Source organism: Perognathus longimembris, chromosome 8 (assembly GCF_023159225.1).
Source record: "Perognathus longimembris pacificus isolate PPM17 chromosome 8, ASM2315922v1, whole genome shotgun sequence".
Lineage (NCBI taxonomy): Eukaryota > Metazoa > Chordata > Mammalia > Rodentia > Heteromyidae > Perognathus > Perognathus longimembris.
Genome location: NC_063168.1, coordinates 62,299,272 through 62,317,715, shown reverse-complemented (window position 1 = coordinate 62,317,715; position 18,444 = coordinate 62,299,272). Strand labels below are relative to the sequence as shown.

General features: G+C 42.5%; 1 protein-coding gene across 3 annotated transcripts in view; it reads right to left on the bottom strand.

Annotated features, from left to right (window-relative positions):
- Dtnb (dystrobrevin beta) overlaps positions 1-18,444 on the bottom strand; it is a 195,113-nt gene that overhangs the window by 43,822 nt on the left and 132,847 nt on the right. For all 3 annotated transcript variants that reach the window (XM_048353293.1, XM_048353291.1, XM_048353292.1), the window contains 2 exons: positions 12,080-12,169; positions 8,482-8,569 (listed from right to left, as the gene is read on the bottom strand). In XM_048353293.1, coding sequence (XP_048209250.1) covers positions 8,482-8,569; positions 12,080-12,169 — 178 coding nt within the window. The remainder of the gene's footprint in view (positions 1-8,481; positions 8,570-12,079; positions 12,170-18,444) is intronic.

Below are 18,444 nucleotides of genomic sequence, written 5' to 3'. Positions count from 1 at the left end.
CTGAACCATCTGGCCCAGGGTTCTCCATACAGAAGGCTCTCAGAATGGTGGTTATTATTTCTAATTCTATTATTAGGTCAAAATGGTTGGAGGAAAAAAGCACTTCTCAAATGTCTTAATAGTGTAAGAAAGACAGGTTTGGGGGACAAAAGATCAGAGACCACTTGAATGTTAAATAATAATCAAATGCCTAACAATGGCTGCAAGTGTTAGGTTGAAGGACTGGATGGATAGATCCAGTCCAGAGCAGGTGAAAAACCTTAGGGACCAGAAGACCTCCCTGGAAGAGGAAAGCTTTAATATTTGAGAATAAAAGGTCCCAAAGCAGGGTTGGGGGATGGGGTGAGGTGGCCTGTTAATTCTAGAAGCACGAGGTGCCTCTCAATTCTGGTTTTGGTAGTCTCGCTGAGCTCCATTACCTTCCAGGAGATGAAGACACCTCTGAGAATGTGGGGTAAGTAAGATACAAGATCCCTTCAGGAAGATGTTACAAATCTAAGGCAAGATGGCATAGCGTAACCCAGCGAGGTGCATTTCTGTATTTCCACAAGCAGAGAAGATGCTCCTGAACCAGGCATGATGAGTCCCAAAGAGAAGCTTCTGGCAGCTCCCAGACTATCTTTGTACCCACAGCAGTTTGCCACCATCCGGCCTCCTGGAGGCTAAGTGGAGCGCTGTGGAGTATTAACCTCTCTTAGAAATCCAATAACACTGTTTAAGGCAGTGATTCCCAAGCCAGCTGTAAATCAGAAGACTGGGAATCATTTCCTTTTCCTCCCCCCCCCCCCCCCCCCAGTAAAGATCAATAGGCCCTAAGCCCAGAGGTTCTTACTTAGCAGGTCTGTGGCAAACCTGAGAATCTATACACTCTATGTATTTTATAAATGCTTCTTACATGGTAGTATATGGCCAGGTTTCACAGTAAATCAGTAAAGGAGTGTAAAACACCACACAGAGACAGCTGATCTCGTAAGCCTAGGAAGCTAGGAGTGCGGGAGAAGCCAAGATGAGGGGCAAAGAAGGCTGCAGTGACTAGAAAAAAACTTCAGAAATGTTCAATGGAGAGGCAGGTTGATTTCTTTCCCCTTCCTTCCACCTTTCTATAAGGAGTTTTAAAGTTTTCATTAGGAGAAAACACTTCAAAGGTAAACCAGACCCCTGATTACATCCAAGGCTGGTGATGCTTTAGATGAAACCAAGAATCTGCTGTTACAACTATGGCCTGCCGCATGTTAACATTTCTTTGTTCTGCTTTCAATAAGAAACCTAGGGACATGGGAACGCTGAATTCAGTCCCCTGGCTCATCTAAGAAGTGTGCCAGCCAAGGTTGCCTGGCCACGCTGGACGGGCACTCGTGGAGTGGGAGGACTGGGGAGCACACGTGGTGTGCCCTGGAAGGTTCTGATGATTTATAGGTCTTTCTTTGTGGAAGGGAGGTCTGTGAAGAAAAATCAATACAAAACCTATCTGGCAGGCTATAAATAAATTCTTTTGAGCACTACACCCACTTTATGCAAAGCACTTGTACCGGTGTGAGATTAGAGGATTAGGAGCCTTGTGTTCAACAGAAATCTAGTCAAGAGGAATTCTTCCTGAGAGGCCCAATATTTTATAAGATAACCATACTTGGCAAAATAAATGGAAGATGAAAGGAACCCTATCAGCACTGGTCCCAGACCAGCTTAACAATGACGGTTTTCAGGAGAATTAGAGAACCATCAGAAACCAGGCTGTAAACATCCTTATCTTGGCCCACAGCTAAGGAGATGTGGATCTCGGGTTAAAAGGCTTTGCTGTTTTTATTTCAAGCATTTTGAAGGCCCTGTGTATGGTCATCAAGGCTATCTTACGGCATTAAGTATACTTATTAAAATTCAATGTCAGTGAAGCCCCTCTCAACACACTTATTTACAAGTTTTAATTTCTAAAATAACCTGTACGGCTGTGGCTCAGGGCACACATATTAGGATTCACTAATTCTGTAGTCTTTTCCTCCTCCACCAGACTTCTTTCTCTATTCTGGTCCACTTCACTAACCTTTATGTTGCAATGTCAGAGTCAGATAATGTGACCTGACATTAGAGTCTCAAAAGGAAGAATTTTGAAATCTTAGTAAACCCTAGGGGAAATATTACTTTTTTGGAGAAGCAACCAAAATATCTTCATATTTCTTTTCTTTTCTTGTAGACAAGGTTTCATTATATAGCATAGGCTGGCCTCAAACTTCCAATCTTCCTGCTCCCAACCTCCCAAGTGCTGTTATCACAAGCTTGTACTACAATGCCCAGCTCTACATAGTTTTTCTCAGGCTTAGTTTTCTCACAGATTGCTTCAAAGAATCAGCTAAGATATACAAAGCATTTAGAAAAGTGGCTGCCACAAAGTAAAAAAAAAATTTTTTGGCCAGTCCTGGGGCTTGAACTCAGGGCCTGAGCACTGTCCCTGGCTTCCTTTTTCCTCAAGGCTGCCACTCTACTTGAACCTCTTGAGCCACAGAACCATTTACGGCTTTTTCTGTTTATATGGTGCTGAGGAATCGAACCCAGGGCTTTATGCATGCTGGGCAAGCACTCTACTGCTAAGCCACATTCCCAGCCCCACATGAATCTTATGACCTTTCTCAATATTTGTCAAGTCATTTTCCTTTTGACACTTTAACTCATTGCTGTCGGTACATTAAAGATATTTAACTACCTTTTTTCCCCCACAAAGAAAATTTTTTTGATTCCTAAAGATGTCTTAATTATTTATTTTCTCAGTAAACAAAGAAAATTCTTAGTTTTACCATAAAACATAATCAATAATAGATGTAATCAGTTGTACTATATAATATTATTTTTGAGATCGTCTTTCTAGGTAGCCCACTTTCATTCATTCTATGTCAGTCTCCAAGTACTGGGTTTACAGGCATGTACCATCATGCTCTTGGCTCATTTTTTCTTTTTTCCCATTGTGAAGAAACTGTTCTATTGTTGCTGTAGATAAATCTTGCCAATCCTTTGAGGCATTGTGATTTTGTTTTTTTCCGGTCTTGGGGCTTGAAGTCAGGGCCTGTGCTCTATCCCTAAGCTTCTCTGTGATCAAAGCTAGTGCTCTACCACTTGAGCCACAATGCTACTTCTGGCTTTTTCTGAGTAGTTTGTTGGAGATAAGAGTCTCAGGACTTTCCTGCGAGGGCTGACTTTCAACCATGATCCACAGATTACAGCCTCCCAAGTAGCCAGGATTAAAGGTGTGAGCCACCAGTGCCTGGCTAGTACTGTTATGTTTTTCTCTGGCTGCCTTTTGAAGATCTCTTTGTATTCTGCAGCTGCACTGATATATCTGAGGTGCAGTTATTTTCATTTATCCATTTTGAGACTGACTGCAATGTTTTAATCTTGAGGGTTTATATCAACCATTAACTCTTTACCTTACATCTATTTCATTTTTTGACATTCCAATTAGATGACTGTTGACTCTCTGTCCTCTATCTCTGAACATGCTGTTTCAAATTTCCCAAATCCTGTGTTAGGAAATTTTCCTACATACATTTTCCAACTCACAAATTTTCCATTCAGCTGTGTCTGACATATTTAATACATCTACTGAGTTTTAAAAATTTTTATTAACTGGAAAAAGAATCTCTAAGTTCTGTCTGGTTTATTTTCAGCTCTGGTCTTAGTTTTTTTTTTTCCTTGTTATTCTTTTTTTTATTTTTTTTTATTAATTGGACATAAATTTTTTTACAAGGTGTTGTGCAAAGAGGGTGCAGTTACATAGTAGGGCAGTGTGTACATTTCTTATGATATCTTACGACCTGTTTTTCCATCCCTTGTCTAGGTCAGGTTGACATATATGCAATATACAATGTATCAAGAACATTTACAGTATTCACAGACTTGGTCTCTACTGTCTCTCCGTCTCCCTTTCTTAACAGTCATATATCAGGGAGATCATGCCCCTTTGTTTTCTGTGTTCTAGGCTTGTCTCACTCAACATTATTTGTTCGAGTTCTGCTGGTCTTAGTTTTGATGTTAGAGGACTAAAACAGGGCCTCCCACAAGCTAGGCAGACAGGATTACCCCGCTTACCTCAGCATCACTCTTCCAGCCCATGTATTTTAAAGTCTTCTTTTGTTGTCTTTTACATGCCTCCTTTTAGGTCTTTTGAAATCTTAAACCATTATTTTATAGCCAAAACTGTAATATCTAACTTTATGGAAGCATATGAGTTCATCTTTGGTTCCTCTGTGGGAACACTAGCTCTCAGGTTCTGTGAGAGCCTCCTGAGGTTTGTATTTTCCTGTCAGGCCCCTAGGGGTGAAGTCTGTATTAAAATTTTCAGCTGGGCATGCACTCATCTAAATCCTAGCTACTCAGGAGGCTAAGATTTGAGGATCATGGTTTGAAGCCAGCCTGGAAAGGAGACTCATCTCTAATTAGCCAGTACAAAGATGGAAGTGTGGCTCAAGTGGTAGAATACTAGCTGTAAGCAAAAAAGTGAAGGAACAATGCCCAGGCCATAATTTATGCCCTAGTACACGTACACACACACACACACACACACACACACACACACACACACACACACAATCCATCTCAGTGTTTCTCAAAGTAGAGAGTAATACAAATGCACCTATCAAGAATTCACATGTGGGCTGGGGATATGGCCTAGTGGCAAGAGTGCTTGCCTCGTATACATGAGGCCCTGGGTTCGATTCCCCAGCACCACATATACAGAAAATGGCCAGAAGTGGTGCTGTGGCTCAAGTGGCAGAGTGCTAGCCTTGAGCAAGAAGAAGCCAGGGACAGTGCTCAGGCCCTGAGTCCAAGCCCCAGGACTGGCAAAAAAAAAAAAAGAATTCACATGTCTAAGGTTTAAATTATCCAGAAAGACTGTAGAAGCAAGACCGTTGGCTTTATCTCATCTCTGTGCTCTCCTTCAGCAGTCTGCCACAGCATACCTTCACCAGGGCCAGGCTCCGGGAGCCTCACTTCCAATCTCCACCTTGCACCTAAAAAGTTTTAACCTAGGGACAATTAAAACCCAAGCACAGGACAGGGTAGCAGTGGCATCAAAAACATCTGTTGGGCTTGTCTGGTTCTGGTTTTCAGGAAACTGAATTCTCTTCTTACTTTCAGATCTCAACTCAAGTAACAGTTGCCCAGAGGGGACCCGGTCCTCATCTGCTGGACAAGCCCAGCCTCACAGTATAATCAATCCTTCCTTCCTTCCTTGTTTTTTTTTTTTTTTTTTTTTTTTTTTTGTCAGTTTCGAGGCTTGAACACTGGGCCTGGGCACTGTCCCTGAGCTTCTTTGTGCTCAAGGCTAGTGCTCTATCACTTGAGCCACAGTGGTTAATTGGAGATGCGTTTCATGGATTTTCCTGCCCCAGGCTGGCTTTGAACTGGAGTCCTCAGATCTCAGCCTCCTGAGTAGCTAGGATTATAGGCTGGCTTTCTTCATTTCTCTCTCCCTCCCTTCCTTTCTCTTGCCACTAGACTGTTAGTTCCTGGAGGGCAGGAATCACTTGTCCACCACAGTGACCCATCTGGCACAGCAATAGAAGTAAGGTTTTCCAAATAAACTTAATGTACAGGCTGTGAGGAAGAGTAGTTGATAACATATGTAAGAAAAGAAAGGAATTGACAAGGAAGAAAGAAAAGAAGAAATACTTTGGTATGATATCTAAAAACTGTAAGAAATAAATTGCAAACCTCTCATTTCCATCCTACCTACACATGCACCATTTTTGGTCCTTTTTCTTTTAATTAACATGCAAAGTTTGGATCCTTTTTTTTTTTTTTTTTTTTTTTTTTTTGCTTGTTTTGTTTTTTTCTGCCAGTCCTGGAGCTTGGACTCAGGGCCTGAGCACTGTCCCTGGCTTCTTTTTGCTCAAGGCTAGCACTACCACTTGAGCCATAGCGCCTACTTCCGGCTTTTTCTATATATGTGGTGCTGAGGAATCAGACCCAGGGCTTCATGTACACGAGGCGAGCACTTTACCACTAGGCCATATTCCCAGCCTCAAGTTTGGATCGTAGGTGTGCCATTTCATCAGTTTTGACCAAAGTACACATGTATGCAACCACAGCTCTATTAAAATGTGAAGCATTTCCATCAACCCCGAAAAATCCTTCACACCTCTCTGATTTCCATCACCACAAGTTAGTTTTCCTATTCTAGAATTTCATTTCAGTGAAATAAAACACAATGTGCTTTTTGTGTTCAGCTTCTTTCACACATTTTTTTATATTCACCCATTTCGTGTCTTTTGTTCTTTTGTTGTTGTTAAGTAATATTTCATTGTATGGATATACTACTTTTGTTTGTCTATTCATGTGTTGATAAATACATCTGGGCTTCCCAACTAATATGATTAGAACTACTATAAAGATTCTTTTCCAAAGGCTCTGACAACAGATATTTTAATTTTTCCTGGATAAATATCTAGGAGCAGAGCAGCAGGGTCACAGGATAAATTTTATCCCTTTAAAAAACTGCCATTTCCTTGATGGCTAAGGATGCCGATCATTTCTACATGTGTTTGTTAGCCATTTGTATATCTTCTGAGAACTATTTGTTTGTTTGCCCATTAATTATTGTTCTTTTGCTGTTTAGTTTTCTTGAGCACTTTGTATATTCTGTCCCCTGAATAGCTGGCAAAGATTTTCTTTACTCTGTAGACTGTCTTCCCATTCTGGTAATTGTTTCTTTTGATGTGCAGAAATGTTTCAATTTGGTGCAGTCATCTCTTGCTCTTATTTGCTGGGCAACTGGAGTCTTATTTAGGAAATACCTATGTCTTCCAGAGTCTTCCCTATGTTTTCCCATAGTAGTTTCTTTTTTTTTTTCTTTGGCCAGTCCTGGGCCTTGGACTCAGGGCCTGAGCACTGTCCCTGGTTTCCTTTTTGCTCAAGGCTAGCACTCTGCCACTTGAGCCACAGCACCACTTCTGGCCATTTTCTGTATATGTGGTGCTGGGGAATCGAACCCAGGGCCTCATGTATACGAGGCAAGCTCTCTCGCCACTAGGCCATATCCCCAGCCCCACCATAGTAGTTTCAAGGTTTACATTAAGATGTTTGATTCATTTGGAGTTGATTTTTATGCACTATGAGAGACAGAGGTCTACTTTCTGTCTTCTGCATGTGGATAACTAAGTATTCCATCTATAGCTGTATGGGTTTTTTGTTTGTTTTTTGTCTGCTACAGGGCTTGAACTTGGGGTCTGGGAGCTGTCTCTGAGCTCTTTTTTGCTCAAGGGTAGCAGTCTACCATTAACCACTGGTGGTTAATTGGAGATAAGAGTCTCACGGACTTTCCTGCTGAGCTGGCTTTGAATGATGATCCTCAGATCTCAGCCTCTGAATAAGTAGGATTACAGGTGTAAGCCACCAGCAATGGCTAGCTCTGTGTGTGTGTGTGTGTGTGTGTGTGTGTGTGTGTGTGTGTGTGTGTGTGTGTGTTTGCCGGTCCTAGGGCTATAAACTCAGGACCTAGGTACTTTTCCTAAGCAACTTTTTTTTGCAAGTTCCTGGGCTTCAACTCAAGGCCTGAGCGCTGTCCCTGGCTTCTTTTTGCTCAAGGCTAGCACTCTACCATTTGAGCCCCACTTCTGGCTTTTTCTGTTTATGTAGTACTAGGGAATCGAACCCAGGGCTTCATGCATGCTAGGCAAGCACTCTACCACTAGGCCACATTCTCAGCCCAATTGTATGGTTTTATTTCTGGGTCTTCTCACAAACTTTCCTGCCCTGGTTGGCTGTGAGCCATGATCCTCAGATGTCAGCCACTGGAGTTGCTAGGATTATAGTTATGAGCCACCAGTGCATGGTAACTTTATTATACTCACTTCCTTCCTTCCTTCCTTCCTTCCTTCCTTCCTTCCTTCCTTCCTTCCTTCCTTTTCTTTTTTTCCTTTCTTTCTTTCTTCTTTTTGGTTCCAGTACAAGGGCTTGAACTCAGGGCCTAAGAACTGTCCCTGAGCTTTTGTGATCAAGGCTAGCATTCTACCACTTGAGCCACAGCTCTACTTCAGCTTTTTGGTGGTTAACTGGAGATAAGACTGTCATGGACTTTTCTGCCTTGCCTGGCTTTAAACCACAATTCTCAGATCTCAGCCTGTAAGTAGCCAGTATTACAGGCATGAACCTCCCGTACTTGACTACTTTACTGTTTTGGTTTGTTTTTTTTGCCAGTCCTGGGCCTTGAACTCAGGGTCTGAGCACTGTCCCTGGCTTCTTCTTTTTTTTTTTTTCTCAAGGCTAGCACTCTGTCACTTGAGCCACAGTGCCACTTCTATATATGTGGTGCTGAGAAATCGAACCCAGGGCTTCATGTATATGACGCAAGCACTCTTGCCACTAGGCCATATTCCCAGCTCCTACTTTATTGTATTTTTTAAGTAACTCATTTTCTTCTTCATTTTTCTATATCATTGGTGCAACAGAACAATGGTAATTTCTGCTATCGACTGGGATCTTCTGTTCACTTACCATGTTTCCTGCTTCTGCAGCCAGTCGGGCAGCATAGCGAGCGATGAGCCGATGTTCCTCGTCCAGTCGGCTAGGACTGTCCAGAACACTGCTAAGGAGACAAAAACTCAACTGGCGTCTATAACACATCTCTAACGCTTGTAAGTAAGCATAGTAATCAAGAAATGGAGGCCTGGCCACGGATACGTTTCCCTGAGACAAAGGGGGCTTGGAGAAGCGATGACGCTGCAGGGCCTCGGCAGCGCATCCTCCATGCGCCCCCTCCCACCCCCCTCAGAAGAGGCACCGGCTGAGAAAGACAGCACACCCACAAAAGCTGAGACAAACAAGGAAAACGCTACCTAAAAAAAAAAAAAAAATTGCTCATGCCTTTTTAGACCTAGATCTTGAATTCAAAAGACCAATGAGAAAACTACAACCAGATTAAAAACAAAGGCCGAGGAAGAGTGTGCTTAGGTAGAGCCTGGGCCAGAGGGGAAGCCACTGTGTTTAGTTTGCACTCAAACTCTCAATCCTCCTGTCTGGGATTACAGGTATGAGCAGTCATGCCCGTACCTTGTTTAGTCTACCCGCAATAGGAGGATCAATCACATGACAATGTGAAGGCCCACTGTGATGGATATCAAATAATGGCACCCGAGTGAAAGAAGGTTCTGGAGTAACTGGCTAGCTCTATGTATATAACCGCCTTTAATGTAGTGCCCTGTGCCATCCACTGTGTACCCACATGAGGGCAGTCCCAATTAACAGGGATTATGGTTCCACAGTTCTCTCTGAGTGTAGCAGAAGCTTTAGGACAACAGCAGGGACCAGAAGGGCTTGCTGGGGCTTGGCTGTATCTTGGCCCAAGGTCACTGAAGTTAGGGGAAAAAAAAAAGGCTTGATCTTGAGCTGGGTGCAGGGTGCTCGTGGCTCATGCCTGTCATCCTAGCTACTCAGGAGGCTGAGATCTGAGGATTGCTTTTCAAAGCCAGCTGGGGCAGAAAAGTCCATGAGACTCTTATCTCCAATGAACCACTCAGAAAACCAGAAGTGGCACTGTGGTTCAAGTGGTAGAGCACTAGCCTTGAGCTGAAGAGCTCAGGGACAACACCCAGGCCCAGAGTTCAAGCCCCACCACCGAACAAAAAAGAAAGAAAGAAAGAAAGAAAGAAAGAAAGAAAGAAAGAAAGAAAGAAAGAATTTGGTAACATAACAAATAAAATGTGAGAATTTAAAGACATGAGTTCAATAATCACCAAATCTTATTAAAATGAGAGGGAATGTGGAAAGGTTAAAGTTAAATCAATAAAGGTCTTCTTGACTTTTTCTTTGTATAGAATCAACCACTTTTTCCCCCTAGGTTTTTTTTAAAAATAACCTTTCTATGTTTCTATCTCTACAGCCTTTTTTTTTTTTTTTTTTTTTTAAAGTTCAGGCAGGCCTGAAATTCACTATGTATGTGGCTAATTCAGTATGCTTAATTTAGTTATTTTCCTCTGGGTTGGAGTTTTTAGCACGGCATCTGTCAATACTTTATAATTTTAGGAGTATAATTATGGTCTCGGTATGGTCTCCTCCAAAGAAGATCTTGTCCTAAGAGCATGCTTTAATACTCAAGTGTCAAGGTCCCAAGTCAGAGATCATCTATATTTGTGCCTTAGAGGTGTTTGTCTGAAACAAAAGAATATCTTTATCTTGTAAGTGGAAAAAAAAACCAAACACATGAAAATGAACAATTAACAAAACAAGTGGATAATACCATGGGGGGAGATGGCCCCCTGAGAAGTGAGACCTATGGTGGCTAGCAGAGGACACAATAGGGCCCCTGGCACACTGTGTCTCCTGTGAAGGTTGGCCCTCCTGGTCACTTATATACAAGTGTAGATGACACGGCTCAAGGCCAATGAAAACTATTTGAAGACACTTAGAAATGTTCGTTATTCTTCTGTTTGAGTTGACTTACATTTTCAGAATTTTCCAGGAAATTTCGGACTTCATCAAGGAAGTTGGGGGGGGCGGTTAATTCCTTAGACCATACATCAAGAAGATATGCAACACTGACTGACCCACTCGTCTTACTGTCTTGGGACCACTGGACACTGGTTCTTGCTCAGAGAGCCTAGAGCCTAAAGCATGTGACTTGAGAATCAGCTAAATATACTATAAATCTGTGTAGGGTGAAATAATTGGATTGTGGTCTCTTTCAATGTTCTGCTACTGTTTTACCATGGAAACTTTCAATCCCCCTTGGACAACTGTCCTTACTGACAGAAAGTCATTTATCCTCTGTGGGTTAGAACAACTTTGTTCCGAGAGACCAAGAAGCTGGGACAAGGGACCAGAATCCATCTGGGGACAAGAAGCTGCTCTGGGTGTGGCTCTCCGTGTGCATATATTGGGCCTTTCCTCCCTCCCACCATCTAGGGCCTCTGAGGTCCTCCAGGGCTGAAGGAGGGTCCTAAAGGAATGTCGCTCTTTAGTCATGCCCGGAGGACTACAGGGGAATGGGGTGGGCCACAATATCAAAGCAACCCTTTTCACAGTCTGCTTTCCCCACTGACTGTTAAGTCATTCCTCTGTTATGATAGGGACTAGGAATAGGTTTCAAATGACCTTTCGAAGGAGCCAGAGCCAGAGATGGTCAAAACTAAAATTAAAACTTAAAGTTCCAGTCCCTGGCTTGAAGAATGTATAAACTCTGGTTTTCCTTTCTAGAAATAAGAATCTTAAAGTAGGGATTTACCAAGTTGGCATGTGGCTCCTCTCGGGCACTGTGTAGAGGGGAGGGATGGCTTCAGATCACTGGCATTTGATCTGTCATTCTGCTTGAGGAAAGAAGGTTGTTGGGGGTGGGTGTGGGCTGGTGGGTGGGTGGGCACAGCCTTTGGATCTACCTGAATATAAGAGTATTACTTCTTAGTCTACTGAGGGTATCAGATCAGTTATAGTCCCATAAAAACAGCGAGGCACTACCACAGTTGTTTCTGGGTCAGGTGTGTGGGACTACTGGGATATAGCTAATTATTGGTATATGGAGAAGTAGACAGTTTGTAAGAAGCCCCTTAGGTGGCAAGGATCTCACAAACATTGTTGAAATCACTGGTTTAAACAATCAACAATGATAGACTTCTGGTGACAGACAGGGCACGGTGAAGACATAAAGGGTGAAGAGGGTGATGGTATTAGAGAGAATGAGAATCTCACTTTGGGACAGTGTGATTAGCCCTCAATTTTGAATGTCAGTAGAAAGACTTCATTGTTCAGGTATGAATGGACAGGAAGAAGACACATGAAGAACACCAGAATAATCTATTTCTGGAACTGTCAGTCTCTCAGGTAAGAGGTGAACATATACACTTCCAGTGTAACCTGTGGGGCCTGCTTCAGAGGTGACATTCTTATTCTATATTGAGGTGAGTGCCAAGCTGGCAAGAGTCATTCTCTTGTGGAAGTCAATGCTATAGTAGTTATTTTAACTCTGCCAATCACAGCTGGCAGCTGCTCAGGAACACCCCATGTACAGAATTTTCTCCCCATGGTAACCCCACCTAACACAGCTCTTGTTCCTTCCCCCTCCCCCTGGCCACCCGCCTGGTGCTGCTGCTCTACCACCAACCGTGTGCAGTGCTGCAGGCGGGCCACATAGGAGGCTATCAGCGCATGCTCATCGGCCAGGGGACTGGGCATGTCCTGGCTATACTGTAACCTGGGAATGACGGAAGCATGACACAAACACAGACAGGGAGAAATGAACATGGATTAAAATGAGCAAACTTAAAAATAGAAAGAAAACAAATCATGATAAGGAAACTATTTTTTTTTATTAATTGGACATAAATTTTTTTACAAGGTGTTGTGCAAAGAGGGTGCAGTTACATAGTAGGGCAGTGTGTACATTTCTTATGATATCTTACGACCTGTTTTTCTATCCCTTGTCTAGGTCAGGTTGACATATATGCAATATACAATGTATCAAGAACATATACAGTATTCACAGACTTGGTCTCTACTGTCTCTCCATCTCCCTTCGTTAACAGTCATATATCAGGGAGATCATGCCCCTTTGTTTTCTGTGTTCTAGGCTTGTCTCACTCAACATTATTTGTTCGAGTTCTGACCATTTCCCTGCGAATAACAGTATTTCACCATTCCTAATCGCTATGTAGTATTCCATTGTGTATAAGTACCATATTTTTTGGATCCATTCGTCTGTGGAGGGGCATCTGGGTTGTTTCCATATTTTAGCTATTGTGAATTGTGCCGCGATAAACATGGAAGTACAAATGCCTTTTTGATATCTTGGATTTTGCTGTTTAGGATAGATGCCTAGGAGTGGTATGGCTGGGTCATAGGGTAGGTCTATGTTGAGCTTTTTGAGAAACCTCCATACTGTTCTCCAAAGTGGTTGTACTAATTTGCACTCCCACCAACAATGGAGAAGGGTTCCTCTTTCCCCACAGCCCCTCCAGCATTTGTTGTTTCCTGAGTTCAGAGTATAGGCCATTCTAACTGGGGTGAGGTGGTATCTCAGGGTTGTTTTTATTTGCATTTCCTTTACTGCCAGGGATGTTGAGCATTTCCTCATATGTTTCTTTGCCATTTTTATATCTTCTCTTGTGAAGTCTCTCTTTAGCTCTTTTGCCCATTTCCTAATAGGTTTATTGGGCTTGGAGGGGCTTAGTTTTTTGAGTTCTCTGTAGATGACTGTTTGTCTGTTGCTGTGCTGGTAAATATCCTTTCCCATATTGTTGGCTGTCTTTCTATTTTGGTGGCTATGTCCTTAGCTGTGCAGAAACTTTTTAATTTGTAGTAGTCCCATTTGTCGAGTCTCTCCCCTATTTGTTGTGCCCCTGGGACTCTATTCAGGAAGTTCCTTCCTGTGCCTATAAGTTCTAGTGTCTTTCCTACTCTGCCCTTCAGTAAGGAAACTATTTTTTTTTAAGCTACAAAGCACAATGGAATATGGTGTTAGTCCATTGGTAATCCATTCCACAAGTGTGTGTGTGTGTGTGTGTGTGTGTGTGCGCGCATGCATACGTGTGTGTGAGCGGTGCCCACCCCAGTTCTGGGGCTTAAACTCAAAGACTGGATTCTGTTCTTCAGCTTTTTTGCTCAAGGGAGGTGCTCTACCATTTAAGCCACATCTCTACTTTTGGCTTTTCTTGTTAGTTAGCTGGAGATAAGAGATTCATGTGGACTTTCTGGACCGGCTTTGAACTGTGATGCTCAGATCTCAACCTCCTGAGTAGCTAGGATTACAGACCTGAGCCACAGATGCCGCTCACAAGTCCTCTGAAAAGGACCACAGCAGTCTTTGGCCCGTAGCTTTTGTGGAAGACCCCTGCTCATCAGTTCTGTCTAGATCCAAGGCTACAGGGAGGAATCATGTTTTAGGAAAAATCCACTAGAAGAACAAGTAAACAACTACACTTCACAGTACCCATGGGGTCTGGACTCTGATTAAGAGGAGACTTTGTTCAGTTGTACCGACCTATTTCATATTACTAAGTGACCCCTCGTGTTATACTTCTAAAGTTTGTGCCTGTCAAATACAAATATGAGCATTTAGCACAAATACTCAGTGCTTCCACGTGCTACTAGATGACTACTTTTATTTCCTATAAGGAAAGTGTCGTGAGCATTTGTCTCCAGAGTAACAGTACTTGCATGAATTCACTAGGACTCTATCTCATTGTATGACAGCACTGTGTGGCTCTCTCTTACAGATATATGGAAGGTCCTTAAACATGTGGTCTGTTTTTCCCCTTAACTTTAAATAAATATTTTTAAACTTGTAAAGAGTAAGACTCATCTCGGGCTGGGAATATGGCCTAGTGGCAAGAGTGCTTGCCTCACATACATGAAGCCCTGGGTTCAATTCCCCAGCACCACATATATGGAAAATGGCCAGAAGTGGCGCTGTGGCTCAAGTGGCAGAGTGCTAGCCTTGAGCAAAGAGAAGCCAGGGACAGTGCTCAGGCCCCGAGTCCAAGCCCAGGACTGGCAAAAAAAAAAAAGAATAGACTCATCTCATGATTGCCTCTCATGAACCCATCACCAAACTTCAACAAACATCATTTTGTCAGTCATCTTTAGTGTATTCTTCTTTTCCCAGGTTTCTGTCCAGGAAAAGTGGCTAAAGAATATCTCAGGCAATTACTTCACCTGAGAATCTTTGTGGCTATGCATCTGTATGACAGTGAAAACATTTTATTCACCCTCAACATCATTACTCTGCCTAAAAAGACTAACAAAGAGTTTCAATGTCTCAGCCACCTAAACATTTCTTCAAATTTTAAAAAGGCCTTTTCCAGTTAAAAATCAGGATCCAAACAAAATTCCCACTTGCATTTGGTATGTGTTTCTCTTGTGTTTATATCTGGCAAATAGACTTCTGGGTTTTTATTTGTTTTGATTTTTGGAGACAAGATCTTGCTATGTCATGAAGGCGAGCCTTGAATCTGAGATCTTCCTGCTTCAGCATCTCAAGTGCTGGGATTACAGGCAGGAACCACCTTGCTCAGTTACACTTCTGATTTTAATTTGCAACTGTTCCCCCTTTCCTTGTTTATTTATGACATTTCTTTGTGAAGCAACCAGGTCACCTTGAAGAAAACCCTACCTGGATCTGACTGCTTCCAGCCGTACCATTTTACTTGTTTCTCCAACCTCCTGTGGTCTACTTAACTTTTTGATATGGCTTTGTTTTTGAGAAATGACAAGAACAGGGTGACCTCTTTATTCTTCAGTAATACTCAAGGTAACCTCTAGCAGACTTATATCTGTCCAAGTGCAAACATGCTTCAAGAAGGGAGAGGCCCCCTATGCCAAACACGAGCACTGAGTGCTGGCCATGGGAGCTAGTGCCACGGTCGTCACTGGTTTCCTTGACCAGCATACTTCTGGCAGCAGGATGGATGATGAGACTGGTTGGGGTGTGCTCCAAAGAGGATGGTAAAATAGATGTTGAAGACACTACAGATACTACTTTTCTGAAATGGGAAGGAGAGATCTGTAGAGGGAGCTAGGTGAGGGAGGAAGGATGGAGATGACTGAGGCCAAGATGTGACCTTTTTAAAAAATAAATTTCAAAAAAAGGAGCAATATCAACAGATTTGTAGGTTAACAGGATAGATTCAGTTTAGATAGGGGTGAAAAGAAGATGCAGAAAATAGAACTGCCTGATCAGAAGTCCTTGAGTCTCCTACTACCTCACCACCAGTTTCCTAGCCATTAGATCCAAAATGGAGACTTCTTAACAGGCTCTTTCCCTTACATCCATATTCAAACTGTTAGCAACTCCAATGGCTCTATTTCTACCACCTCTTCTGCCGCCATAACTTACAGCAGTTCTCACCATGTCTCATGCCACACCAATGGTCTCTTGACTAGACACTTTTTCTACCAGCTGACTCTCCAAACTGCATTGAGTGACTTTTATTAATAAATCAACATTGAGGTGATGAGGAAGGTATTCAAACATGGATTGTGGTGATGGTCGCACAACTGCATATACTAAAACCACTGAAGTGTATACTTTGAATGGGTGTATAAATTATACCCCAACATTTCTGTTTAGGAAATAAGTCAAGGGTCCTAACTAGTAATTTTGATACTGCTACTCATGCTACTAGGACTGAACAAATAGGTAAATGTATGACAGGAGTCAGGTTCTCGCCACTGAAGAGGGAAGTTACACATAACCCAGGGATAACAGCCAGAGGGAACAACTGATCCTGGACTGGAGCCAGACATTTCCCTTAACTCATGTAAAGCTTGATGCAGACACAGATGGACAGATAATGTTGGATGTGCGTGTGTGTGTGTGTGTATGTGCATGCACAGATAATGATCTCTAATGTCATTAGCCAATAAAAGGAACCAGGGCTGCTTGGAGAAAGGTCTCATTCTAGGCCAGTGCAAGGAAAATATGAGAGTCCAAAGTATGCTGCACTAACAAAAAGTAAGGAAGTCTTAAAAATAGAAAAAAGTAAATAACAGAAAAATGCACATCAAAAGGCTCAGTAGCCAACCTGAGAGATGGCCAAAACTAAAACAATTTGAGCAACAAATAAACAACATGGAATTAAATTACGGTCCAGAGTAGAAAATAAATGTGAGTCTTATTTGATATATGTAAATGACTGGATAATAAAGAAATGGGAGATACAGTACTTCCCTCTCTAGGGAGTAGAGCATAACCTCCTTCACATTGCTTTGAATGGTAACTGTATTTACTGACTCACTTCAGGGAAAGAATGAAGAAGTCTGATGGACATTATCCAGCACAGGTGAACAAAGCTATCACCACCAATGGCAAGTCATGCTGACTGCATGTACTCCTAGGATTTGAGAAGCCACCTCACCTCCACAAAGCCCAAACACCAGTCTAACCATGAGAAAGTTCTGAAGGATAGCTAATGGCATGTTTTTATGACCTTAAAACTGTTAAGGACACACACACACACACACACACACACACACACACACACACACACACACACACACTAAAACAAACAAACAAAAGAAAGGACTGAGAAACTGTCATGACCAAAGAAGACCCAAGAGATACAAGGAGTTAAATGGGACCTGGTACCCTGGGACAGAAAAAGGGACTTTAGTGGGTGAGTCTGTGAAATAAGACTTAAGCCTAGAATTAAATCCTTTAATTTAATCCTTCCTTCCTTCCTTCCTTCTTTCCTTCCTTCCTTCCTTCCTTCCTTCCTTCCTTCCTTCCTTCCTTCCTTCCTTCCTTCCGCTGGCATTGAGGCTTAAACTCAGGCAGGGTCTCACATTCTTGGTTACTTTTCTCACTCAAGGCTGGCACTTTACCACTTGATCCACACCTCTGGATCTTTTTGTTGGTTAGAGATAAAAGTCTATCAAATTTGTCTGGGTTGGGCTTCAAAGGTTGATCCTCAGATCTCAACCTCCAAGTAGCTTGGATTATAGGTGTGAGCCACCAGTGCCTGGTTTCAATGTTGGTTTTAAGTTGTGACTTGTACCAAGTCAACCTAAGATGTTATTATTAGAGGAAACAGAGAAAGGAGTATATAGTAACTTGCTGTACTATTTATGTGCATACAACCTATTCATTTATTTAAGAACATTAATATATATGTGCACACACACACACACACAGGCTTTCTTGAGACATGGCCATACCATGTAGCCTAGGCTGGCCCTCAAACTGCTGATCTTCTTACCTCTACTTCTGGAGGCCTGAAATTCTGAGATTATAGGTATAAACCATAGCACCCTGCAAAACTATTTTCTCAAAAACCAAGATCCTATCCCCTACATGATTTGGCTCTTGGGTAACTGCACTAGCTTCCTACCACTTACCCTTCTGGTCACATTGACTTTTCAGCTACTGTAGGAAAACACCAGGTCCATTTCCATTCTGAATTCTTCCCTCTTTCTATCCCCTCAGCCTGAAACATTAGTCACCTGCCTCTTTCAGAGCTCTTTTTTCTCTTACGAGATTAGTTTTCCTGATGAGCTGCCACCTTTTCAGAGTCCTTCCCTGACCATCCACTCGAAAATCTAACCCTCCACTGCATTTACACTGTTTTTCCTTATGGTATTTACCACCACTTTTATTGTGTTATAAAATGGTTGGGTTTTGCCTTCTGTACTTGAGTGGAAGCTACATGAAAGCAGGGATGCATCTTTAAACAGATGAACACACTTCCTAAAATGGTGCCTGTGAACTAATAAACTAATTTGAAAGAGGTACATAGAAAGAATTCAGAGAACAGATGAGTGGCAAAGCTGGATGCTGGCCCGGGCCTATCTGGCCTCAGAGCCCACACTCCTGCTGCTCCACCAAGTTTCTTCTCATGGCTGAGGGCACACAGCTGGCAACAGTGAGAGAAGTAAACCTCCACAACAGTGGGAGGGGCTGGCAGAGCTCTTGAATCTAAGCCATTCACACAGGAAGTTACTGGCTGGGCCACTGTAGAGGGCACTGAAATCCCA